This window comes from Phyllostomus hastatus, unplaced genomic scaffold (assembly GCF_019186645.2).
Source record: "Phyllostomus hastatus isolate PE091 unplaced genomic scaffold, TTU_PhHast_1.1 phas_contig_80, whole genome shotgun sequence".
Lineage (NCBI taxonomy): Eukaryota > Metazoa > Chordata > Mammalia > Chiroptera > Phyllostomidae > Phyllostomus > Phyllostomus hastatus.
Window position 1 is genome coordinate 41,062,598 of NW_025333960.1, and position 27,081 is coordinate 41,089,678.

The 27,081-nt window shown below is 40.7% G+C and overlaps 1 protein-coding gene across 1 annotated transcript in view; it reads left to right on the forward strand.

The window, feature by feature from the left end:
- The window catches only part of ME2 (malic enzyme 2), a 46,489-nt gene that overhangs the window by 11,403 nt on the left and 8,005 nt on the right, over positions 1 to 27,081 (forward strand). Inside the window, exons 2-13 of the mRNA XM_045850308.1 lie at positions 1,106 to 1,225; positions 3,757 to 3,890; positions 6,043 to 6,192; positions 8,740 to 8,815; positions 9,943 to 10,104; positions 10,416 to 10,519; positions 13,185 to 13,294; positions 13,394 to 13,491; positions 13,784 to 13,897; positions 16,973 to 17,087; positions 19,643 to 19,785; positions 25,717 to 25,819. Of these exons, the coding sequence (XP_045706264.1) occupies positions 1,118 to 1,225; positions 3,757 to 3,890; positions 6,043 to 6,192; positions 8,740 to 8,815; positions 9,943 to 10,104; positions 10,416 to 10,519; positions 13,185 to 13,294; positions 13,394 to 13,491; positions 13,784 to 13,897; positions 16,973 to 17,087; positions 19,643 to 19,785; positions 25,717 to 25,819 (1,417 nt within the window). The 5' untranslated portion in view covers positions 1,106 to 1,117. The remainder of the gene's footprint in view (positions 1 to 1,105; positions 1,226 to 3,756; positions 3,891 to 6,042; positions 6,193 to 8,739; positions 8,816 to 9,942; positions 10,105 to 10,415; positions 10,520 to 13,184; positions 13,295 to 13,393; positions 13,492 to 13,783; positions 13,898 to 16,972; positions 17,088 to 19,642; positions 19,786 to 25,716; positions 25,820 to 27,081) is intronic.

The window sequence follows — 27,081 nt, forward strand, 5'->3', positions numbered from 1 at the left end:
TTATATGAATTTCACCTAATAATTAACTTAGGAAAATCCCAGTGTTTAAATGGCTTTGCTTGCTGCACCCCCACATACAGACCATAGATTTCTCAGCAGATAGAAATTCCATTTAAAAACTTATTGCACTGTGGCTGGTGTAGCTCAGTGGATTGAGTGCTAGCCTATGCAGACTGAAGGGTCGCTGGTTCGATTCCCAGTCAGGGCACATGCCTGGGTTGCAGGCCAGGTCCCCAGTTGCGGGTGTGGGAGAGACAACCACACATTGATATTTCTCCCCCTCTCTTTCTCCTTTCCTTCCCCTCTCTCTAAAAATAAATAAAATCTTTAAAAATAAACTTATTGTATGACAATTGCAATGATTTCTAAGGAATTGCAGATTGATTTTTGATGGGAGAATTGATATGACAGAAAACCTATATATTCCCATCAGTGAATATTTAAGGTTTAATGTATTATGTACAGTTTTCTATTTTGAAAAATTCCCAAGTTTGGGATGGATGTGAAAAGACAAAAATATGTTTTCTATCAAGTTTGGATGATTTTTTTGAATACTAAAAAAGTTTTCTAAAAACAGGAGAACTTCACTACGTTACATTTGGACATGAACTACAGCATGTTAAAATTCTAAGTCTAGGGGAAATCTAGATAGCTTGTCTCCCTCTGCACAGGCAGATTCCAGGTTTTCCTGTTGTTTACTTTGCCAGCTTCAAGCTGAACTCCCACAGTCACTTACCCGGAACTCACGTCACTCTTTACTAGACGTTGCCTTTCTCGATTCCTTTCCTGCATCGGTGGGAGATGCACATCCTGCCACACTCCCGCGGATTAGAAAAAGGGAAGTGTTCGTTGAGTGCGCTGCAGCAGAGACCTCAGAGAGGCAGTGGTGGTCACCAAGGACCTAGAGTCTGGTCAGGAAAAGTCAGTCTTTGCCTTTGCTTCGTTGTCACCCTTCAGTCACTGTCACAGTCTGCAGAACACGGATGTGCTTTGAAAAGATTTCTCATGTGTGCGAAATGAAGCTTTCTAAATCTGCCTTTGGCAGCTGACATCCGATGTGCATGCAGTTCTCTCAGCAGTGGTTTCTTTGCTTCGCTCCTCCCAGGCGAGAGGAAAGATGCTGTCCCGGCTAAGAGCGGTCGCCGCTCCCTGCGCTCTGGCGCGCCGCCACGTCCACACGAGGGAGAAGGGCAAGCCGCTCATGTTGAACCCACGCACAAACAAGGTGAGTGACATTACAGCCAACACGCCTTTTCTCTTGCCCTGGTAGTGGTTTGGTTTGATGTATTTTAGGCTGATGAAGTGAACTTTCCTGTTTTGTGGCTTTATACTAAAACTATTCACTGGTGTTTGCTTTTTCTGCATGAACTTGTCACTTTTCTCCATATGGCGAGAGTCATGGCTGCTTTATAGCTCTCAAATTTTGCCCCTGACAATTGTCTGCCACCAGGAAGGGGCTGGCTGTGTTTCCTAGTTCTAGCTCAGGAAAATCCACAGGATAGCGGTCTGGCCAGGACTTCTGGCCAGGACTTCTGGCCAGGTGTGGAGTATTTCGATTGGCCCTGCTCAGATCAGCTGCTCAGCGCGGACCAATCAGTTGGGCCCTTGGAAGATGAGGTCAAAAGTGTAAAATGACAGTTAATCTGAGGCCCACCCCAGCTCCGCGCAGCTTTTTGGGCACAAATCAATACATGCAGTTAATTGTGCCCATTAATCACACTACTGCTTCAGAAGAGAGAGACCTCTGACCCTTGGTGCAGTCTTGGGGCAGAGGCGATGGACAACACTGAGCCTTTATTCCTGTGCCTTTATTACTTGTGCCTTTACTCTCCTTGTCCGTGCCGGGTTCAGTGGGCAGTCCATCTGTGTTCTTTAGGAGCAGCAGTAAGTAAACACAGTTGTGGAAAGAGATTTCTTACAGGAAGCTTGCAAGAGGATACTCAGGTTTATTACAATACATGAAGTTTACCTTTTGAGAATGGTGCATTCAGGTGAAGGTGTAGCTTATTTTAAAACCACAGTAAAAAATGTGCCAATCCCATTTATTTATCCCATTATGGGGTGGGGGGATAAATACAGGAGTTGGATAACGTGATATGTTTTGAGGGGTTTCAGGCCTAGAAAGGGGAACTGGACCGAGGGTCACATGGAGCACCCTGTCTTTGCACTTTTGGTACCTGGTCGGAATGGGAATTCAGCAAGCAGTCGGTGAGGGAGATGAAGCTGAATGAGGGGATATTCTCACTCTCTCTTATTTCTACCTCGTCTCCATAAATCTTACCTGCTCTTCAAGGTGCAGCTCACTCAAACTCCAGTTCTATAGAGCCTTTTCACACCACCATTGACGGGAATAATTGCTCCCTTCTCCGAAAGCCTGTAGCAGCTTTTATCTTCCTCTCCCTGTGGCAGGTAGTCTGTGTTGCTTCATGCTTCTTTTTTCCTGTCTTCAGCTGCCATTGAAATAATGGCATTTACATTTTCATGACTTGATATTTCTTTTAACTGTATTTCCAGTTCCTTTTGGGCAGGGACCATTAAAAATTTCTTTGTCTCTTTTATAATGCCATGGGTATAGTAAACCTTTGATAAAAATATGTTGGTTTTATTTTATTATAGAAACTGTATAAAACCTACTTTGTGGGGGTTATAAGAAATTTATAAAGTATATTGTGGGAAATGAACTTTAAGGAGGAGGATAGTCTAGATGCATTACAGTATTTTTTTTTAATAAAAATCTAATGCCCGGCCTTCCGAAATCTCTAAGGTTGAAGAGCATCTGTTTGGCTACCTCACTGAAGGACCACTGTTGGAAATCCCTTAAGCATTTTGCTGTGGTTGTATGTTTAAGGAGGAACACAGACTAGTGATTCCCAGTTGCAGGGTCATGAACTCCTTGGGGACTTTCATGTAAAGAAGTCAGGTTTGTCGTGTTCCAAACATTGTAGACTAAATTAACAATTTTTTAAATGTTTATAAATACTGTTTTAAGAGTATGCTGCTGCTGTTATTAATAAAATAGTGATTAAAGGTAGTAAAGAATTCCTAATTCTTTTAAATGTTATGTCTGTAATCACCATCTACTCAAGGCATACCTGTTACTCTGTCTGTGAGGAGGCCCTGGGATCCTCCTGAACCCTTTTCCCTTGCCACAGTCCCTACTCTCCAGGTGTGACGGTCAAAGCCAACTCCTTCCACGGCAAGTTCAGAGCTCCAAGAGAGGCCAGGGTGGGGTCCTGCCTTTTTTTTCTTAACTGCGTGTCTGGGAGATCTTTCTGTGACACACAGATGTTTAGCTGTGATGGTATTTCATGGTATAGAGATACCATAGATTCCTAAACTGTTCCATAAGTGAAGGAGTGGTAGTTTGTAATAGCCAGGAGAACCGGAAACAGTGCTGGAACAAATTTCTCTGTATACGTGTCTTTACTCTGTGTATGAATATTTATCTAGGATGGCTCTCTAGGGTAGAATTGCTTTATTATAGAGTAGGTAAATTTAAAAGGTTAAGATTACTTTAGAATTGCCTTCCCAAAAGCCTAAATCTGCTTACATTTCCAGAAATGGTATGTGAAAGTAACTCTTGACCGCGTCTTCTCCAATACTAGACATGATCAGTCTTACAAGTTTTTGACAGTGTGGGCGAAAGTGATACCTCACTGGTTTTTTAAAACATGTATATGTTTAAGTTACATCTTCTGGGACGTCCCTCCTGCTACCCTAGTAACACTTTTTCATCTTTTTAACCCTCCTTTTTAGGGAATGGCATTTACATTACAAGAACGACAGATGCTTGGTCTTCAAGGACTTCTGCCTCCCAAAATCGAGACCCAAGACATTCAAGCCTTACGGTTCCATCGAAACATGAAAAAATTAAGTTCCCCTTTGGAAAAGTAAGGATTAATTAGATGTGTACTTTTCACTGGTGTTCTGACCAGGAAAATGGGGAGCGTGTGGTTATTACAACCTGAGAATCTTACAGCCTCGTAATGAAGTTTGTGCTGCAGTCAGCCAGCTGTTACTTTTGTAGTGATGATGCCTTCTTCACCACAGGGAATACTTCGCTTGTTTCCCCTGTTGTAAAGTTTAGCGGAAATCAGGTTGTTATGCTTAAAATCACAGAGCATTTCAGGTTTGATTGGAGTGTTAGAAGGAAAAGCTGTCATCTAATTTGCACCCATTCACTTCAACAGCTTTTATGGGTCACTTACTTTGTGTGTGCCGCCATCCTAGCCACTGAGGATGGAAAGTGGATAATAGGGTGGCCATATACTGGGTGGCCATATACTGTATCATTTAGTCCAGGGCACTTTGGGAAGTGAAAGAGGAGTAGCTGAACCTGGCCCAGGCACACTGGAGTGTGCTGTGTCCATTGTTGCACTGAATCCTGCAGTATGCAGGGCGGTGAGCCAAAGCTACATGCAGAGGATATTGTGAAAGCTCAAAGATGGGCACCGAATCCAACTTGGAGAATCAGTGACAGCTTCCCGGAGGACGTGATGCCTAGCTGAGTTTTAATAATATGTTACAGCTTTCCAGCAAACTGAGAAAGAGGGGCAAGGTCTTGAGGGTAGAAGGATCAGTTTAAGTATAGGCTTTAAAATGTCTGTTGGGAGTGAGGACAGAAGCATGGCCCTGTGAGAGGCGCCCCCGGTCTCTCCCCTTGTAGTTACAAATTGAGCATCTGCAATTCAACAAACTTTCCTACTCAGCACAAACACATCTGGCAGATCTGCACATTGTAACATCTGAAGGTGGGCCATCAGAGTGAGGGTGGGCTGGGGAGCCCTGGAGGCAGCCCAGGGCTCACTGGGGGTTTTGGGAGAGGGGAGAAATCAGGTAGCAGCAAGCACTCTGTGCAGCCCTGAGTAGAGAAGTAAGAGCAGCGTTCCTGCCTGAGTGTGAACCCAGTGACGGGGCAGAGACAGAGAGCATTCTACCCTGGCTGCTTTTAGAGAGCATGAAAGTAGGACTGTGTGTGACTACAGGGTGTGACTCCAGGCAACTGCGAAGCAGGAGTTGTGATGCACTGAGGACCTGAAGTAAATTCATTATGAAAATAAGGGTGAAAAGTAGAGATCTCAATAACTATTTTAGGAGCCTAAGCCTATTTAACTAATGTTCAGAAATTATTCAAGGAGAATAGAAATGGTTAGAATTATGTTACAGTAGACTGGGGAAGAATAGATTGTGTGTATAAAGAAAGTTCCTGTGGCAGTCTAGGTGAGAAATGGCGGTGGCTTGGACTGGGTGGGATTGGAGGAAGGAAATAGATATGTTTGAAAGATCTTTAGCCGGTAGACTCTGTAGGACTAGATGGTTTACTAGATGGAGTAGGGAGGGGGGGCAGGGAGGAAACCGAATGGACTTTGCAATTCCCATTTGTTCAGATGACAACAGTAGGAGAATCCGGTTGGGGGAAAAGAGTAATGAGTCAGTTATAGACATATTTAACTCAAGATAATTACTGATTTTTCAAGCCGACATTTCCCCGTTTTCTAAGCTTTATTCTTTAGAAGCTGTCATTTCAATATTTATGAATTGACCGCTGTCTCCTTCGTGCTCTATCTAGACCTGATAATGTTGGAATTCCCTGGGGACAGGGGTCCCTTCCTGCATGCCTGGCGTTAAAATAGTGCCTGACGCATAGTTAGTGTTTAGTAAATACCCGAGTGGATGCCACTTTATTTTGCTTCCTTATTTACATGTCAGTCACCTCCCAGGTTAGTTCCTTGAGGTTGGGTGCTGGTGGTGATCTTTGCGCTGCCAGTGCCTGGCCCAGAGCCTCACTCGCGGCAAGGACTCAGCAAAAGTTAGCCACAGTTTCTATAGTTACTCTCTCAATCGTTGTCGTTATCATCTACCATTTAAGTACATTTCAATTTGTTACTTTTTACCCCTAAGTATTATTAAATAATGGTAATTTAGGGTTTTGCTTTCCAGGAGGGGGTAGTCCTCAATTTTAGATAGTTACATTTAACTTTTGAAGGACAAAACTTTGTGATCCTGGCTGATGCAGACATTGCTTACTGTGCTTAATTTCAGATTCATCTATGTAATGGGAATACAAGAAAGAAATGAAAAACTGTTTTATAGAATACTGCAAGACGATATCGAAAACCTGTTGCCAATCGTGTACACACCCACAGTTGGTCTTGCCTGCTCCCAGTATGGACATATCTTTAGAAGACCTAAGTAAGGCTTATTTTTTAGAAAATATATTTGAAAATGATTATTGCGCAGGAAAAAACATCATTCCATGACATCGATTACATTTCTGTTTTATTTGTTGCAGTCTTAATCTCAACCACATTTCCCACCTCACAAAAGCTTACTTTGAACAAAAAGGGATTAATGAAAACCCAACACATTTTTATCTTTTATTTTTGTAGAAATAGCATCATTCTTTATTTATTTTCAGAGAAGGGAGAAGGGAGGGAGAGAAACATCGATATGAGAGAGAAGCATTGATCAGTTACCCCTTGCACACACCTGGACTGGGGACCAAACCTGTGAACCAGGAGGCGGGTGCCCTGACTGGGCATCAAACCAGGGACTCTGCATTGTGCCGAACGACACCCAACCAACTGAGCCACCTCTGTTAGCGCAAGCGTCATTCTTTCTAACCTTCATTAAATTCCGGTCGTTGGAGGAAATTTGCATTTTTGTGCCAAAAGTAAAAGTTCTCTCTCTTATTTTTAAAACTGATGGCAGAGTCTCCAGAATTACCATTAATGTTTTTGACAACCTGGACAAATTAAGAGATTGATTCTAGCCCTGACCGGATAGCCACGGTACACCAGGGCCGCAGGTTCGATCCCCGATTACAGCACACACAAGAAGCAACTGATGAATGCGTAAATAAGTGGGACAACAGATTGATGTTTGTCTCTCTCTCCCTCCCCAAGCCCCCTTCGTTCCTCTAAAATCAGTTTAAAAAGTTGGGAAGAAGTCGATTCTCACTTTTTGTCAGCTTTCATTTCTGTTGTTTGTCAATTTTATGAACTTCTATAAATTTTAACTTTGCATAATTCTGGCACCTCCAGATGGTTTAAGTGGAAAGAGACCGAAATGAGCATTGACCCAAGTCTTTGCATTTAGTGGCTTTATCCCCCCGAACCTGTTTTCTCCTCATAAAGTAGCAAGACCAGCGCCCGTCGAAGAGCTGATGAGAAGGTCAGACGAGGAAACTGATGTGACTGATGGTTGTTTGTCACGTTACAAGCATTATTTAAATGCTCTTTTTACTTAATTTGAGTTTTCTGATCTTGTTGCTTTAACCTGTTGTTTTCCTCGATCCTGATGTCTTTCCCATGCCCTCCTTGCATGTGGATACAACTTCAGGACTTCAGACAGTGTGTGAGAGCATTTGTCTTCAGTCCCCCCTCGTCTAGCCTAGGGGCTGTCAGACAGCAAGCGCCTGTGGGACTCACTGAAGTGTCGATCCCCGCCAGCTTTCTCTCCTTTTCATTCCCGAGATGCTGATGAAAGGAGAAAGGTCAGAGGTCCGGATTTTACGACCACCACTGGTGGCCGTGTCGTAGGGGTTCCCTCAGAGACTCTCTGAGAACACGGTTCTGTCCTGTGTGCTGCCATCGGTTGATGTGTCTGAAACATTTCTGTGACATTATCCAGCTGTTTGGCTCTTTCATAGTTCCTTTTTCATGGAGAGCAGTGGTTCTCAATCCAGACCAGAGGCCAGAGGGAAACTAAAAAACAGTGGTGCCTGGGCCTCACGTGCAGAGACCCTGATTTAGTTAGTCTAGAGTTGGGCCCAAGCACCGGCGTTTCACAGAAGCTCCTGGGGTGATTCTGGGGTGCACCCGGAGTCGGGGACTGGCATGACACATAAGGCGCATGGCTTTTGGGTGAGGACAGAACCGTCACCTATCATTGTAGTGTGCTGCTGCAGTGGTTTTCTGTTGGTCGGTAAGTCCGATCTAAAACTCACCCCAGGCAAGTTAAATCAGGATCTGTGGGGGTGGGACCCCAGCATTTTTAAAAAGCTCATCAGATGATTCTGTTAAGCAGCTGTGGTTGAGAAACTGTTTATAAACTGATCTGAGCTAGGACAGTGATGCCAAAGTTAAGATACCAATGAGGAGAGGTAGGTGTAAGAATCAGTTTGGAGGCCCTCGGCAAAGCTGTTGGTCCTCATCTCTACCCGGACCTACTTCTTAGAACCTATATGTTTTGTTTTGTTTCCCTCCCTCGTTTCCTTTTCTGAAGTCTGGATCAATTATAGTTGGATAACAGTATGCTGTGTGTTTAAAATAACCCCACTTTCTCCTGATGCGTCAAGGATGGCAACTTTTATGTGAAACTACTGTAGTTTTCTTTCCTGTTCTTTCAAATTTTAATTTTTTCAGTTTCAGTGAGTTTTAGCAGTAGTTTATTTAGCCTTATTATGCTGCATTGGTGTTAATTTTTATGTTGCCTTTTTATTGGGGGTATATTTGGTTTGTTTGAAAATGACATGCGGATACATTTTTTCCTTGTGTAAAATAATCACATCATTTACTAATAATCTTTGTTGCAACTACTGTGTGAGCAATGCAATTACAGTTTGAAGTAGTTGAAAGTGTTTGAAAATAAACCAGTGTGACTTTGCTAAATCTGCCTGGAAATTATACTGTGTCTTGATGTTTTATTAAAATATCTAACTATTCCAGTTATGAACAAAGACTTAGAAAAAACAAAAAAACTCCTGTGAAATGCAAAGGTGTTTTTGTTCTGTTGCAGGGGATTATTTATTTCAATCTCAGACAGAGGTCATGTTAGATCAATTGTGGATAACTGGCCAGAAAATCATGTTAAGGTACTAATAGCACAACCTTCCTTTTCACAATGTTATTTCTTTCCTTGTAAGTTACCTCTAAATTTCCAAGAACAGTTTTTCATTGTTGCTCTGATGTATTTTGCACTTATATACATGAAGACTTAGTGCTCTGAGACCATGATGGTAATAATTACAAACTGGGTTACTGGTACAGAGTTTGACTTTGGGAAAGAAATTGGAGCTACTACACAAGATGAGCCTGCTCGCTGTCATTACCACTGGTATCTCCTGCCGTTTCTCTATTTCTTTTCTACTTGGATTTGTATTAATATTTTCTATTTTAATTAATATGAACCAATTAATAATACTACATTATTAAAATGACATAAAACTTTTATTTGGTGAGCAGTGGAGAGGATTCATTGGGCCTTTTTTCTTCTAAGTCTGATAGATTTAAATCCTTAAGCAAATATAAAACACTTGGCATTTCAAATTTAGCAAATATGTTGGTCAATCTGGCTGTCTTTCATAAAATAAAATCTAATGACTTAAGATCTTCTGTTAGGCTTTAGTGTTTACTACATGCAGTAATCTTACTTGCCTTTATTTTATCTTCCTCACCTAAATAATCTTTGATGAATAATCATTAGTTCTAATAATCTAGAAAAAATTTGGCCAAATAATTAAACTCACAGTATTCAGACCTTATAGACAGGTGTATTTTTTATTCTAGATCTTTTTCTCTTTCATCATTGCTAAGGTTTTTCTTGTTTGGCCTAGATTATTATGTTGGAGTAGCATGTTTATGTTTAAACTCTTATTTTTTCTCTTATAGTTAATCTATCAGAAGTTTGTTCTCTGCCCGCCTGTTTATTCTCTGTGAGATGTTTAAGTTGATTCTCCAGTCAGGAGCATTCTTTTCCTAAACCAAAGACAGGAAATCAAATCTAGTTCATTCTGGTTTTGACATCTACATTCTAGAAATCCTAGAATTTTAAGTATGCTTGGCTTGTTTATTTTGGAAGTTAGTCAAGAAGTAATTTTATTTTTAAAAAGTGAAAATAAAACTATCAAGAAAATCTTTGTAAAATGCTTTTCTTTAATATCCCATTTTTTTACTTTTAATTAATTGATTATTTTTATTTATTTATTTTTTTGTAATCAAGGCTGTGGTGGTGACTGATGGAGAGAGGATTCTGGGTCTCGGAGACCTGGGTGTCTATGGCATGGGCATCCCAGTGGGCAAACTCTGTCTGTACACTGCCTGTGCAGGAATACGGCCTGACAGGTGCCTGCCCGTGTGCATTGACGTGGGGACCGACAACCCGGTGAGTAAGGCCGTTTCCCACTCTGATCCTCCTCCCGCACTAAAAACTGTTTCTTATTACATTCCTCTTGTGAGGACAATACAAGGAGGGAAATGTTTGTGATTAGATGTTGGTCTTTGTCTTAAACTCTGCTTTTAATATTTATGTAAATAGTAGTAAATGAAACCTATTAAAGATTTCTTAAAGAAGGGCAATAAGGTTTAAAAGACTATGTCAGTAATTTTTTTATTTTGTAATTTTTGTTTTAAAGATTATATTTAAACTGATTATGAACAAAATAATTTTATTTCTGCATTTGATCTATTTTATAGGCACTGTTAAAAGATCCATTTTACATGGGCCTGTATCAGGAAAGAGATAGATCACAACGTTATGATGATCTGATTGATGAGTTTATGAAAGCCATTACTGACAGGTATTTTTTTTTTAAGTTCAAGTATATAAAGGCATCTTTAATGTATAAAACAGCCCTGGCTGGTGTGGCTCGGTGGATTGAACATTGAGAAAGGTCGTGGTTCGATTCCTCGTCAAAGCACCTGCCTGGGCTGTGGGCCAGGTCCTTGGTTGGGGGGCGTGCAGGAGGCAGCCAATTGATTTCTTTTTTTTTTATAACAAATCACAGTTTTGTTTTATTCCTTTGTCTCTTATGAAGATAGGTAGGAGATTACATAAGGAGATTACATTTTTAAGAACTTGGGTTCTTTCCTGCGGATCGGATGCGCTGATACGTGGCGATGGCTAGTCTGCCCTGCTATCTCCCTGAGTTGTCCAGACATCTCGGGGGCAGCCTGCGTTCACTGCATCCGTCTTGACCTCAGTGTCCAGCTCGCTCAGCCCTCGGCATCAGGCTCGCTCCCACCATTCCAGTGAAGTTCTTGCGCCGCTTTCACATTGTAAATTCACTCACCATTCAGTCCTCCTCTCTCTCTGCCTGTCTGCAGCATCTGACCAGGTTTTCCACTCCCGCATCCTGGAGATTCCCTCTTCTCTTGAATACTAAGATTTTCCTCACTTGCTCTTTTCACCCACCTTTTCTTTTCTTTAGCCATCCTCACTGGTTCTTGCTCAGTTTTATTAAATGTGAATGAGTACATGGTTCTCTTCTCTTCGAGTCATGTAAGCTACGACCTTTATGCATGTGACTCCTAGCCCCGTGGAAACCCACCTGTGTAGTCTCACTCACTCTGATGCCCGTCTTTCCAACACCTGGAATTCCCCATCCAGACATTCTCTGCCATGTTCATGTCCAAAACTCTTCTCAACTGCTTATCTTCTAAACTGCTTATCTTCTGTGTGTGCAGCCTCTATTAATGCAGTGACATTGACCCGGTTGCCAAACCTTTGATCTTGGTGTTATTTTTGACTCTTCCTCCTTCTCCAGTCCTCAGATCCAACTGGTGGAACCGCTTAAGTGCCTCAGAAATAGTTCTCTTTTCCATTGCCACAGCCTTTCTGCAGATTCTCATCTCTCTTCTGGAATTTTCTAAAGCTTTTTCCTATTTCTCTCTTCTCCAGTTCATCTCCATGTTAGATTAATTTTTTTAAACGTGTATGTACTTCATTATGTCTTTTTTTGCTTGAAGTCTCTCATTTGTTTTCTATTGCCATTAGGGTAAAGTGCAAACTCTACTTTTACGACCTAGCCCTTCCCTACTTCTTAAGTTACTGATACGTAGAAGAAATTAAAAATTAATTTCTTTTCAGAGTCCAAGTTGACATATCTAAAACTAAACTTTTCATCATCCTAGAAATTGCCATCTCCCTCACTTTTTTTAAAGATTTTATTTATTGATTTTTAGAGAGGGGGGAAGGGAGGGAGAAAGACAGAAACATTGATGTGCTTGAGATACATCAGTTGGTTGCCTCTCACATGCCCCCAACGGAGGACCTGGCTGGCCCACGACCCAGGCACGTGCCATTACTGGGAATCTCAAACCAGCGACCTTTCAGTTCACAGGGGGCATTCAATCCACGGAGCCAGCCAGCCAGGGTCCCACTTTCTCCCGTAGACTGTCACATGGTATCTTCTTAGTGATCCAGGTTGCCTTGGTGTTTTAATAAACTTTTTCCTTACTTCCCCATTGGTCCTCATCATCAGGTTCTGTTTATTTATTCCAATGTCTCATAATTGCCTCTTACTTCGCGTAGCTTCTGCTTCAGATCTTTTTGTCCTCATGCTGCAGTAGCCTCCTGGCTGCCTCTCCTGCCCCTCTCGTCTCACCCCACACCAATACGTGCTACGCATCAGTGGCAGGCTTTTTGTTTCTAGCGGGAGTCTTAGGTGAATGCTTCCCTCTTCTGAAGCCGTCACTGATTCTGCATCAGATACAGAATAAAGTCCCCATTCCCTAAATTGGCATTCAAGAGTCTCCCTTATCTGACCCCAACTTACCTTAACCGATTTCTCCTTATCTTTTTATATACGCTCTGAAACACATAGCCAGATTATTGAAAATTTAGGGTCACCTAAATAGACCCTGATTTTCTTCCTACCTCTTGACTGTTTTTCTTTCAGGGCCCAAATAAAGTCCCGCCTCCTTTTCAACCCTTCGCCTATTATCCCATCTCACTAAGATGGTTGACGTCTTATTCTAAATGCCCATGAACTCATACGGGAATCATTTTTTAACCTTTTATTTGTGTCCTTCATGTGTTGCTGTTTAACTGCTAGTGAAATGAGAATATACATAGCCAATATATACTTTTTTGAGACTCAGAGACAAAAATTTCTTTAGGAAGTTCTTTAGTGCTTACATGCGCTGAACACCCTCCTAGGCACGTGGAAATAGTTTATGCGGTGGTACCATGGTGGGTCTGATGGTGGGTCTGATATTCACAGACCCACCATGGGTCTGAAAAAGAATAAATATACATTTATTTTAAGCACCCCCAAAATTTTTGAAATGAGAAGTAGATTTCTACATTTTGAATTTAGTCTTTCACAGACTCTAAAAATTGCCAGGTGGCCTTAAATGAACTCCCAGTGTATTTTTTAATGCTATCATAAGGAATATTAGACAGGAAAGCTTTTTAGTAGTAGCTTTTCAACACAGCCATTATAGATGTTGCTATTTTTTTAGATATGGGCGGAACACACTTATTCAGTTTGAAGACTTTGGAAATCACAATGCCTTCAGGTTCTTGAGAAAATATCGGGAAAAATACTGTACCTTCAATGATGATATTCAAGGTAAAGCAAAAAGAGAACTTGAGAGTTTTTGACTTCTACTTTTTAAACCCTTTTTATGTGACCATTTCTTACTTTTTGAAATCTTTCTGTTTCTTGTAGGGACAGCTGCAGTAGCGCTATCTGGTCTTCTTGCAGCGCAAAAAGTTATTGGTAAATCAATTTCAGAACACAAAATCTTATTTCTTGGTGCGGGAGAGGTAAGTTTTTATAAGCTTTTTGAACTTAAAACCCCCATTCTTCTTTAGAATTGCAAAATGGGGCATAATGAGCTTCTAATTTTGTTGAGATAGGTGGGGAGATCTTATAATTCAAGACCTCTGCTGTAAAGTAGTTTAAAATATGCTTAGAGAATATCACAAAGAATCAACTTTTGTGTGATTTGTAAGGGAAGAATAAACCAAATATTTCTCAAATATTAACATGTAAAGTAAGTCAAGCATTGCAACATACTCTAGTCTTTACTTTTTAAATCTTTGATCCGTTGGACAGGCTGCTCTTGGAATTGCCAATCTTATCGTCATGGCTATGGTAGAAAGTGGCATCTCAGAAGAAGAGGCAAAAAAGAAAATTTGGATGGTTGACAAGTTCGGTTTATTATTTAAGGTAAGCTGTTTAAACCTTGGAGAGGAAAAGCACCGCGACTGGCGCGGCGGGATAGGTCAGGTCCCGAGGGAAGGCGCTGGGGGATTGAGAAATAAAGAGATGGTGTCAAAGCGGGGTCTGGTGGAGTGCCTTCTCTGGGGTGCAGAGGAGGGGACTGCTCACTGGTGAAGTCAGGCTGGACATATTGAGCCAGCTTTGAAGCAGAGCGTGAGAAAGACAAGCCGTGAGTCTAGGCACATGGTATTTTTTAAGAACATGTGCTGCTCCTCCTTGGCGGTGCTATAGCAGGCAGCCAAGGCGTTCTTTTCTTGCAACAGTCTGCCAGGCATCCCTCCGCGGCCTGGGGCAGTGGTGCCGGGCCCGAGGCCCGCGTCCCGCTCCCTTGTCACGCCTTGTCCTGCTTGGCCCTCCGCAGAAAAGAACGTTGTCATAACGACGTTTTCAGTTTGATTTTGAAAACATTATCAATTTTTTAAATGGTCTCTCAGTGGACTCTCCAGATTGTACTAGCTGGGGACCTTCCCATATATTCTTGACAGAAATCTTGCAGTCTCGAACTTCTGTCTTTCAGAAAGCCTCTTGCTTCACCTTCACATCATAATCTCTGTGCTGGCACCAAGCCTGTTCTTTCTTGCTTCCACCTTTGATTCTTCAGAGATCAAATAATCGTGCAGATGACATTGTCCTTGACCCTTCTAATATTGGGTTTTCAGTGGGAACTCAGAAGATTGTAATTCACCTGTTACCAGGACATCTGATATTTGAGCAAAAAATTGTTAACCCTTTGGCAATCATAATCCTCTTGGCAGTCATAATGCTCTTACGAATCTAACAGAAATCTGTGCACACTTTCCCCAGAAAAGGGCACGTAACCTTAAAGCCTTCATGGATAATGAAGAGCTTCTATCTCAGACTGATGTAGTGTCCTTTGGACACGCCTGCCTCCCTAGCACTGATTGCCTTTTTATTACCTTAAGAAATGCCTTACAGCAGCCCTGGCTGGTATAGTTCAGTGGATTGAGTGTGGGCTGCGAACCAAAGTGTCGCAGGTTTAATTCCCAGCCAGGGTACATGCCTGGATTGCAGGCCATAACCCCCAGCAACCGCACATAGATGTTTCTCTCTCTCTATCTTCTTCCCTTCCCTCTCTAAAAATAAATAAATAAAATCTTAAAAAACAAAAACCCAAAAACAATACTTTAAAAAAAAAAAAAAGAAATGCCTTACAGCTTCTCCTCTCACACAGAGAACATAGGTAAACTGCTTCATAACCGGACCCATCCCTGTCCACGGTGCTGTTGCATTTTTGCGTTAGGTGATAATACAGCAGTTGTCATTTACATCTCCGGAGCAAGCATATCTTCTATGGCAGTTACTTGTCATTTATATCTCTGGATCAAATGTACTTTGCTCCAGCTCTGAAATCTTTTCTTCCTAATTAGTAGCAATGTTAGCACAAAAGAGAAAATGAAAAAGTTAAAGTGTGTGAGTGAAAAATCTTGAGTTCTTCAATTATACATAATATAAAATAATAGTTATTTAAAACATACCAGACATTGTGCTAAAACTTTGCATTTGTCATTTCATCAAACTTCTCAAAAACCCTATGGAATTTTACAAAAGAGGAAACTGAGGTTGAAAAAGGTCAGTCAGGTGACTTTTCTAAGGTGATCAGCTTCTAAGTGACGGAGGTAGGATTGATTCCGAGGTACCCGTGAAGCCTGTGCTCTTCACGTTTCCGCCGAGTTCCCTCTTGGCGAGCTGTAACTGCTGTATTTGTATAGAAGGCGCAGGGACCGTGAGACCTACTTCAGAAGGCCATTGGGAGGGTGTGTATTTTTATTGGTACACAAGTAGTTTGGTGTTTCTTTTTGTGATGTTGGTTTTCACAAATGTTTTGTGATTCTTTACGATATTTGTAATCGGTCAGGTTACAATGAACATAGTATTGGTTAGCGCTAGTGAGAATCCCGTTTACCTGCAGATTTCAGAGTGAATTTTCCTTTTAGTCTGTAAGTAGCTTGGCCTATAGATTCTAGGCTTCCAGTCTCTCCTGGTGACCCGAAACACTGCCCTGCTTTTTGAGACCTTCCTGTTGAACCCCACTGTATTGGAGACTCCTGCAGACAAGCATGAGACGCTGTTGTTTTGAGAACCTCGATCTGGTGAGGCTGTATTTCAGTCCTGTAGTTACCTTCCCAGCCAGCCGATGGTGGCGTGCAGCTTTGCCCAGCCCCTGCTGGTTTTTATCTGGGGTTACTCTGCAGCTCTGATGGAAAAATTCGCCTTTGCAGGGGACAGCTTCTCTTTTGCCAAAATAAGAATATGGATTTCTCAGCCTGGTTAGTTTATGCATTTAATATGCTGAGAAATATTTCATTGTTCTAATTGGTCATCAGTACCTCTCTTGTACTAAGGATTTGTTTTTTATGGTTTTTGACTTGAGATTTGGGGAGGAAAGCATGTTTCTTCATTGAGCCATACTGAACCAGAATTCCCTGTTTCTCTTGTTGCTGAGCCCTTGGCAGTACACGCACAATTCAGAAATTCTAAAAGCTCTGAAATCCAAAAGTGTTTTCTGAAACTTACTCAGTAACAGATCTGACTGACCTCAGCTTCTCTGCTAACCAAACTGGAGAGTCTGTTTTCAGTCTAACCATGTGCACTTGGGGTGACTGTTCATGAGTTTGCTTCCGTTGTGGAGAACCCGTTGGGAACTATTTGTAATATGTGATCTATTACCATAATAATTTCTAAAATATGAAAAATTCTGAATTCCAAAACGCGTCAAGCCCAGTAAAGGGATTGTAGGACTTTCTGTCATACTGAATGTAGGAGGACTTCACAGCGTTTTTAGAGGGATTACGAAGTTTCTGGCCGTAAGAGGATTTGATTTATGTTTCATGTTTGGATTTACGGACACAATGGAAGTAGATTTGAAGGTATGGGGTGAAGAGAAAAGGAAAGGAAAATGCATTCCTATTGTAGAAGCAATATGTGACTCATAATAACGTCTTATCAGTTAATCCTCAACACGCATTTACCAAAAATACTGTATTTTATGTAAAAATTCAGGGGCGAAAAGCTAAAATAGAGAGTCATCAGGAACCATATGCTCACTCGGCCCCTGAGAACCTACCTGATACTTTTGAAGATGCAGTGAATGTACTTAAACCTTCAGCTATAATCGGTAAGTAAAGTTGCTGACCTTACTTAACTGTATGTTGCCAGTCATAACTTACAGACAGGGTTATTAAAAATGAAGTGATAGATTTTACCTAGCTTTTAGCATTTATGTTTTCTGCACTAGCTTTTCGATTATAGTGTGTAAAGAAAGTTCAGTTAATGCATGTTGTTGGTGTTTTTAAGTGCGAGAAGCTGTGGGATAGGTCGTGTTTTGCTTTTAGAGTTCGTATGACTGATGGGTCAAATCCTAAAGAGACCAAGCACATTTGACACACTGTACCCAGAGAATTCTATGCAGAGTCAAGGGTTTTCATTGGCAACAAAGCTGAAAGCTTTGAGTACGTTTTGAGTCAGGCATTGCATAGCTGACGTGAGACTCTGCCAACACGGCAGTAAGTTCACGGCGGAAAATGGGACAGTCTTTAAAAGGGGAGCTATTTCATTTCCAGTGTAGCTGTAAGGTTTGAATGCACAATTTTTCTTTTAATTTCATCTGTTTTATGTAGGAGCCCTATTGAATGCTAAATAGCAAAACAGTCACAAACCGTCAAGGAAAAGTATGTCAGTTTTTCCGTTGATTACAACTCATAATCTTTAGAGCAAGAAGAAATCTTAAAGGTTGTCCAGTCTGAGAACCTGTCCATTGACTCCATCCCTGGAGGGTCAAGGAAACAACAAGAAAGAATGTAATTGTGAACTCCTAAGAATGTGTCTATGAACCTCCACGTGGAGAAACACTGAGTATAGATTCCTTTTTTACACAAGAAAAGCAGGCATGGAGATACTGAGCAAACTGCTGAAGGTTTGTGACTATTTCAGAAAGCTAGGAGTGACAGCAAACATTAAAACTGGTCTCCAGCCAGATCAGTATTATTCTGTGTTACATGTAAAACAGAATTAAAGTGAATTATTTTGACTGTTGAATGTCAGGCTTCTCGCTGGATGAACTGGGTCAGAGCTTTGTGGAGGCGTCACTGAGTCATCCCCAGACTCCCACCGTGGGTTAAGTCTCCTTCCTGCACGCCATTGTGCTTCCTTTAACGCTGCACTCTAGGCGCGGTACCAGTTTTCTGATTGTTTACTTTGTTGTTTTCCTCTCAACGCTAAGCTGAAGCTGCCTGCGGTGTACTCATTCTTATGTCCTGATGGCCTGATACAATGTCTGAGGCATTGTAGGTGCTTAGGAAAGACAGCAAATTGAACTGTATCAAGAGAGTGGAGGAGTCCCAGGAGTCCCTGAAAAAAAAAAAAAAGAGAGAGTGGATTGCTTTAGTCAAGATGAATTCCTACTATTCAGTCCTTCTGAATTCCTATTATTTTGTAACGTGGACCACAGATTTTCACAATTTGAATTGCCAGTTTTTCATCATCTTTTTAAGACTTTTTCATTGTAAAATATGCTTAACTTAAAGTTGGCCATCTTACTGATTCCCGAATGTACGGTTCAGTGGTGCTCGGTGCGTGCACACTGTTGTACAGCCGTCTCCAGAACGCTTTTCATCTTGAAAAACCGAAACTCCGCACCCCCGGTAAACAGCAGCCACCTTACTCCAGCCCCTGCCCCCCGTTCCACTTTCTGTATCTATGAACTTGACTATTTTAGGTACTTCATGTAATTGGAATTATCCAGTGTGGGTCTTTCTGTGACTGGTTCATTTTACTTAGCATTATATCCTCAAGTTCATCCATGTTGTAGCAAGCTCTGTCTTAATTACACATAGTGATGGAGGTAGTCTCACACTTTTTCTCTCTCACAATTTACTATAGCTAGTGTGGACAATAAATATTTGAAGTGAGAACTCTGTATTTTATTGTGTTCCTTTTCATATCTTTATTATTTTGTATTGTTGTCCTATTACAGTTGTCCCAATTTTCCCCTGTTGCCCTCCTCGGCCCAGCCCAGCCCCCCGCCTCTCCACCCCACTGTCACGGTCAGTCCCCGCACTGCTGTCCATGTCCATGGGTCATTTATGCATGCTCTTTTACCAGGCCCTTCCCTTTCTTCCCACCATTACCTGCCTCCCCCTCTTCTCTGGCTGCTGTCAGTCTGTTCCATATCTCTGCTTCTGTTTTGCTCGTTAGTTTATTTTGTTGATTAGATTCCTCTTATAAGTGAGATCATATGGCATTTGTCTTTCACCAGCTAGCTTACACTTAGCATAATAGTCTCCAGTTCCATCCACGCTGTCGCAAAAGGTAGGAATTCTTTATTTCTCTCTGCTGTGTAGTACTCCATTGTGTGATTGTACTGGTTTTTTGATCCACTCATCTACTGATGGGCACTTAGGCTGTTTTCAGCACTTGGCTATCGTGAATAGTGCAGCTGCAAACATAGGGGTGCATGGGTTCTTTTGAACTGGTGTTTTGGGACTCTTAGCCTTTTCCCATTTGAGATCGTTTTTTCCGATAGCATTATCTCAAGCAATGCAAAATCTGTCTTTGTAATGGGAGTTAACCTGTGCTTTTGTTATGTTAAACCTATTGTAGAAATGTTGTTGGTAAGACTTGCTGTATTTTACTCCTAATGAACTTGGCTGGTTTTCCTCTTATTTATCACAGGAGTTGCAGGAGCTGGCCGACTGTTCACTCCTGGTGTAATCAAAGCCATGGCTGATATCAACGAAAGGCCTATAATATTTGCATTAAGTAACCCTACAGCAAAGGCTGAGTGCACGGCCGAAGAAGCGTATACCCTTACACAGGTACTTAATCAATGATAACAGAATGAATTGGTTGTGTCTGTTAGTTCCCTTTGTTAGCCTCTTAGTTACACATTCTTGCAAACTGTTCATGGTTACTCTGGAGATCACAGCATGTGTCTACGGACCATCAGATTCCGATGTTAATTATTGCTGACAACAATTTCAGAAAGTGATCGCCTCATTTCTTTTTTAGCACCTTCATCCCTTTTGTGATGTTGTTGTACATTGTAATTGTCCATTTTAAACAAAAATTATTTATTTGGATGTACCTGTATTTTTTTTTAAGATTTTTATTTATTTTTATTTTTAGGGAGAGAAGCGAGAGAGAGAGACAGAGAGAGAGAGAGAGAGAGAGAGAGAGAGAGAGAGAGAGAGAGACATCAATGTGCGGTTGCTGGGGGTTATGGCCTGCAACCCAGGAATGTACCCTGGCTGGGAATCGAACCTGCGACACTTTGGTTCCCAGCCCGCGCTCAATCCACTGAGCTACGCCAGCCAGGGCTTGGATGTACCTGTATTTTAATGTTTTCTGTTCCCATTTGCTTTCCCTGCACTTCCGTGTCTCGGTCTAGGATCACTGAGCGAAAAAACCTCCGAGCGGAGCTTTCCTTCGTATTTGTCTGATGAATTTTCTTGATAAGGTCTCTATTTTGCCTTATTTCAGTGCACATAAAAGTAAACGCTGGTAAATACTTTATTTCAGCACTTTGAAGATATTCCGTTGTTTTCTGACTTCTGCTCTTTTTGGATACATCATTTCATCTTGGGTTTAAGCAGTTTAGTACAATGGACCTAGGCGTGGTTGTCTTTGTGTGTATTCCACCTGAGGATGGAGAGCTTCTGGATCTGTGGACCGATGTCCTTTGGGGGAAAGTGTTCCTTTGGCAATCTCTCTGCTCCGGCCACATTCTCCCCCCTCTTGTGTCGCTCCATCCGATAATGTGAATGTTGGACTTTGCCTTACGCCATACATCTCTCACCCTGTTTTCTCTGTGTCCCACCCTGCTTGCTCATACATCTCAGTCTGGCGATCTTCTTTGTACTTACCTCCCAGTTTGCATTTTCTCTTTTTAGCTGTGCTAATCTGTGGTTAGGTTCTTAATTTTATTGTATTTTTTCATTTGCAGAATTAGCATTTCACTATTTTTATAGTAATTTGTTTAATGACAGGCTTAAAATTGCATATTAGAGAAATAATCAATTTACAAATACTGCTTTCTTGCCCACACATTTCATGATATAATTCTTCTTATCCTCTTATTTCTTCATTAGTGTTTGTCTTTATGACAGCCTTTTTCTTTCTTTCTTTTTTTTTAATCATCTAACAGCTGTCTGGAACAAATTTTTAATTTCATCCAAGTTGTTTAAGATTTAGTTCTTTTCAATTCTTTGGCACATCTGCTCGTTGGGTTCTATCCCAGTTATAAGTATCTGCTTATGGACCATTAGGACAGTTGGCTTTTTTCCTACTATTCTGTAGAATATGTTTGTCATCTCTACCATGTAATCACTTTCTGTATTTTTCTTGTTGGTGATCTGTTTTTTAAAGACTTTATTTATTTATTTTTAGAGAGAGGGGAAGGGAAGGAGACAGAGAGGGAGAGAAACATCAGTGTGTGGTTGCCTCTCACGCCCCCTACTGGGAACCTGGCCTACAACCCAGGCATGTGCCCTGACTAGGAATTGAACCAGTGACACTTTGGTTTGCAGGCCCATGCTCAAGCCACTGAGCTACACCAGCCAGGGCTGTTGGTGATCTTTAAGTGGCTCTAGGAAGTGATTTTTAAAGGCTTGTTTACAATGGTATCCTGTAGTCATCATTGTTACCTAATGCCCCTGGGAATAATTAATAAATTGTTATAAATGTTTTTGTCTCCGCCCTATTAAAAAAATTTTTATAGAAAATTTCAAAGGCATATAGAAGTAGAGAGAATAGTATAATTAACTCATACCAACACCTAGCTTCAAAAGTAATCAAATATTCAACAATTTTGTTTCTTATACATTGTACCCACTCCAAATTATTTTGAAGCAGATCACGGACATCATATAACTTCATTATAAATATTATATCTCTCAAAAGTTAAGGATTTTTAAAAAAACATAACCACAGTATCATTATCATACCTTACAATTTTAACAGTAATCTTTTAAAACTTATATGGTCCTTTTGTTTGACTTACAGTTCCATGCTAAAATTTTCTATCTTGCCATTTAATTTCTTAAATATATGAATCATAATTAAAGTTAAAGCCTGGTAGTAATAAATATCTAATTCTCCGTCAGTTCATTTGTATCATCATTCTTTTTTTCTCTTAGTTACCCAGTTCTCTTTTTGTAAGCCTAGTTTTATTTTTATTTTTTGTTTATTGAGTTCTAGATGAAGAATTGTTGCAATAATTGAGTCTCTGAATGAAATTATCTTCCTTCAGAGGGACTCTAACTTTTCCTCTGGGGGCTGTAAGTCAGGGACAGCTCCTCCCAATCCCATCGGACGGACGGACGGACGGACGGACGGACAGACAGACACAGTCCTGGAGGCCTAGTCTGTTTTCACAGTTTACCCTTTCTCCCAATGCGCACCCCTGTGGGGAGGAGCCAAAAGCCTTTAGTATTTATCGGCACCCCTCATCCCCAGCCATCCCTGACCTTTACTTTTTCTCTCTCTGACCTCGTGAGACTCCTGATAGCTTTGTTGCTTTGTCACCTAGACTCTCAGCCACAGGTTTTGTTTTCAAAATCAGTAGTCACCTTGAAGGGGAAGGCTTCAGATGCTGTGCTTTCCCATCTTGCTTTTAACTTCTTTTGGATCTTAAATGTTTCCCACCTCCAGACTCTCACTATCTTGGTAGCACTCCCACTTCCTTGAAAAATACTTTTAATACTTTTTTTTTCAGTTTTTCTCATTGTTACCAGAGGGAGAGTTGGTGTGAAACAACCTAGAAGAACTTGCCAAAGTGGAACTCGCCCTCAGAACTTGCTGAACTTAATATTCATGCACCTGATAATCGGCATTCTCTTTTTCTCCCTGTTAAACATTTTATTTTGACACCTCTTCTCCCAAAATTTCTTTGCTTCTCTATCGCCACCCTGTGTTAGTCAAAATGAAATCTCTTAAATATTCGTTTCCAACAGTTATAATCAGTATTGAAATCTTTTCTTTTGAAATCTTCCTCAAAGTCAGCATATAGATATTAAAATAAAAGTCAGTCTCTTTAGTATAGTCTTACCTTTTACCAAAGCATGGTATTACTTTGAACTTGATGGCTCATCCTGTTCACTGGTCTTTACTACTTAAGACTACTGGTTACTGCTCCCGCACCCCACCCCCCAATTACATCTTGGTCTTATACAGTGACTATTGGATAAATACACTCAACGTAGCACGACTCTGGCATTTCCAAAACACAAAAACTTTAAATGTTTTGAGCAGTAGTAGTAAGTCACTAGAAGATTGTTCAGCCATTTAAGAATTTTATTTTTTGAAAGAATAAATATTGTTTTACTAGATACACATTATTGGAATGAATGAAAACTCCCCAAGGAGACGAGTACTGTTTCATGTACTGCTTTGAAAGAACACTTTTTTCACAGCTTTTATAACTTTGAAATTGTGTTATCTCTTAAAAATTATAAAAAGCATTTCATTGGAGGAGGGAGTATAAGGGGACTAAATGGTAATGGGGAAAAATACAATAAAGATTAAATTTTTGAAAAAACATTTCATCATAGCTTAGTTTTATGTAATTTCTGTCTTAGTGTTACATAAAATAATGACACGTATTTGAGCATTGGCAGTGCCCTCTTACGTTTTTAGCCTCCTCTTGTTCTCAGTGGGGAGACGTCATGGTGTCACTCCGACACTCCCGCTGCTCTGTGAGAGCCGCGGCGGCCAGAGGACAGACAGGCCAGCTCGGCCCTCGGATTGGGAATGCTGTTTTCATTCAGATCTGGCCACATCTAAGCAATAGGTGCATTATGACAAAAACAAAACAAAACAAAAATCAACAGCTTGGAGAAAATGAACTGCTGTAGAATATTGACATTCTAGAGAACATCCCCAAAATCTTTCTAAATCTCCCAATTTACTGGTATCATGGGGACATACCACTTTTCCCATGAAGTACTATATTGAATAATTCACTTTATGAAGCTATTAAAATTAATGGTACCACCATAATCTTTATTATTATATACATTATTATTGTTGTGGTAACATGTATGGCATTAACCACGAACTAATGTTAATGTTCAAAGAAACAAAATTTTTGTCACAAGTAGAGCTATGCCTAGAGAAGTTGTAAGCCCTGGCTAGGTAGCTCAGTTGGTTGGAGCATTGTCCTATAGACCAAAAGGTTGCAGGTTCGATTCCTGGTCAAGGCACATGCCTAGGTTGCCTGTTCGATCTTTGGTTGGGGCGTGTACAAGAAGGCTACCGGTTGATGTTTTTCTCTCACATCAGTGTCTTCCTCTCTCCCTCTCTCTCCCTCTCTCTCCTTCTCTCTCCCTCTCTCTCTTTCTCTCTCCTCTCTCTAAAAACAAACACACAAAAAGAAAGTCTTAAGGTGAGGATTAAAAAAAGAGAGAATGATAAGAATTGTCTGTAGAAAACAATATAGTTGCTGCTCCAAACTAGTCCCCCAAGCCCACCACTAAGCATGTAGCTAACTTGCCTCAACACCTAAATCTTGTATCATTTTGAAATTGAAAGCATGTCCTGTAAAAGTTGTAATTACCGTACATTGTGGACCTTCAGGTCATCCCACGGGCCAAATTCTTGAGTGTTAAATGCACGAATGCCAGGGCCTGCTATATCAAGTGGTGATACTGAGGCATTACACTTTTGGTATAATTTGTATTTTAGATTGCTAGACAATTCTGTTGAACATTCAAGTTTCCATGGCAGTTTGTCCATCCTTCCATGTGGACATAGTTCAGGTGATTTTTTTGTAAATCATCTCTTAACTTAATCCAAGAAGCTGTTTAAACATGATGTCTATATGTTACATATTATTGTAAGGGGGTACCCTGTTAGAGAACTGTTGTTTTCTTCTTCACCTTTATGTTACTTTTTGCCAGGGAAAGGCAGGGGTGATGGAGTTCACTGGGGGGAAATTATATAAAGGAGTTTGTTTTATAAAATAGTGTTCAGATACTTTTCACAGGCATAGACTTCTCTGCAAACTACAGAGTGCCAGTGACATTTATTATATGCCATTATAGAACACACTACCTAAATCAATGATTACAACACATTTGGAGACGTTTTTGTTTTAACAAGGCAGCATGCCTTTTTTTCTTGGATTGATAGTATGGTTGTATCAATGCCTCTTGTCTAAACTGGCTTACTTTGGGAGCATTGTGGCATAACAGAGAAAGACCGTGACTTTGAAGTTCTAAATCTCTAGATTCCAGTTTGACTGCTACAGCTGTAATGTGTGACTTTTTACAGAGTACTTGGAAGTGGCTAAGCCTTAGTTTTCTGATTTTATTTTATCAGTGAAATCAAGGTAGCGATGGTCTCCTGAGGTTTTATGCAGGCTCACTGAACCGAGTTAACACTCAGAGGGCCCCTGGTACCAAGCCAAAGACAGCAGATGTCCAGTGAACAGTAGCAGTTTAAAGTTGGATGCTTTCCACTTCATTCAGAGATACTTACACACGGGCCGTGTACATTTTAAAGTTGTTTTAAAGGAAATGGAAGTAAAGGGCTTTTCAACAATTATCAATGGACATTTTTTTCAACTTGCATAAAATATACTTCATTCTAATAAGGATTTTTATGATGTGATTGTGTTATATAATAAATTGTTCCTGTTTGCAAACGACATGTTGCTCTACTTTACCACAGGATTTATTCTTGTTTAAGTTAACCCCCATGTTTTAGAACATGCAGAGTAACAAAATCGAGGTGACATTATTTCTTAACAGGGAAGGTGTCTGTTTGCCAGCGGCAGCCCGTTTGGGCCGGTGCAGCTGAGTGATGGGCAGCTCTTCACGCCAGGTCAAGGAAACAACGTGTATATTTTTCCAGGTAAATGTCACTGTTATGTATGTTGCAGAGTAGTAATTGATGACACATAAGTACTTCGTGAAATTCTTTAGAACCTAAGGTTAGAATGGACCAGAGTATTCATAGGATTCTGGTATGACCACTGTACAGGGAAGCCCAAGGAACTCAGCAAACCCATCTTGCTCTGCTTCCCCTGAAAATTTATTCATATTGTTTGTTAAACTTGTTCTTATTATAGAAATAATGTAGTACATGGCTCATAAAAATGCAGAAGAAACAGAATGGCATAAAATGCTGGAACCCTCCTTATTTCCCCTTGGTACCACCTTACCTCCGCTCTCAGCTGTAACCACTGCTGGTGAGGAAACACAAGTAACAGTACACACAGATGTTCTCATACTTGGCTTCCTCTCTCTACCACTAATTTGTATCATCACAGCTTTCAGTTTTCCTAGTAGCTACCTTTATCTTTATGGACCATAGTCAAAGAGGTTTTGTGAACAACTTTAGCTTGCCACAGTGGAAATGCAAAAAACCTGTGTTTCGCATTTCATCCCTCACTTTTGGTTAGTTAGTGCTGCTCATGGTAGAGAGCTTTTTAGACTTGTGTGTTGTGTGACGCTGTCTTCCATGTTCGTCTGTGGATTGGCTCTGAAATTCAATGATTATGTAAATTTTATTCACATCTAAACCAGAGTGTAATTTGATAAATATTATAGAGTATGGGATTCTCTATCACAAAATTTTAATACTTAATCTTTCAAGGGTCAGATATGGTGGATTCTTTCATTTCTTCCCAGTTTGCTTCCTTTTTACTGGGTGCTACTCCGCGACAAAGTATTCCCGGGTCCCACGCTTCCTCGTTCTCTGTTTTGTACGTGTGCACTGTTCTCTCTGTCTTGATGCTATTTCTCTCCGAATTAGTCTCCTTTTGGGTTTTTTTTTTCTGGGATGCATCTTTATATAAAAGTTTTTTTATAAAAGCATGGAAAAAATTTTGTGAGTTTTCACTTCTCTGAAAATATCTTTATTTTGTCCTGTTCGTTGGGTAGAGAGAGAGATGTAGCTTCACAGTCATTTTCTGCAGACTTTTAAAAGCATTTCCTCCTTCCACCTTTAGTGGCCAGTATTGCTAATGAGAAATCTGGTATCAGTGAGATTCTCATTCTTTTATACGTACCAGCTTTATCTCCCTGTAATGTTGAAAACTTCTGTCTCTCTTTAAATTTCTGAAAGGTTCATGGGGATGCATTCCGGTTTGGGCTTCTTGCCAGTTATCGTGC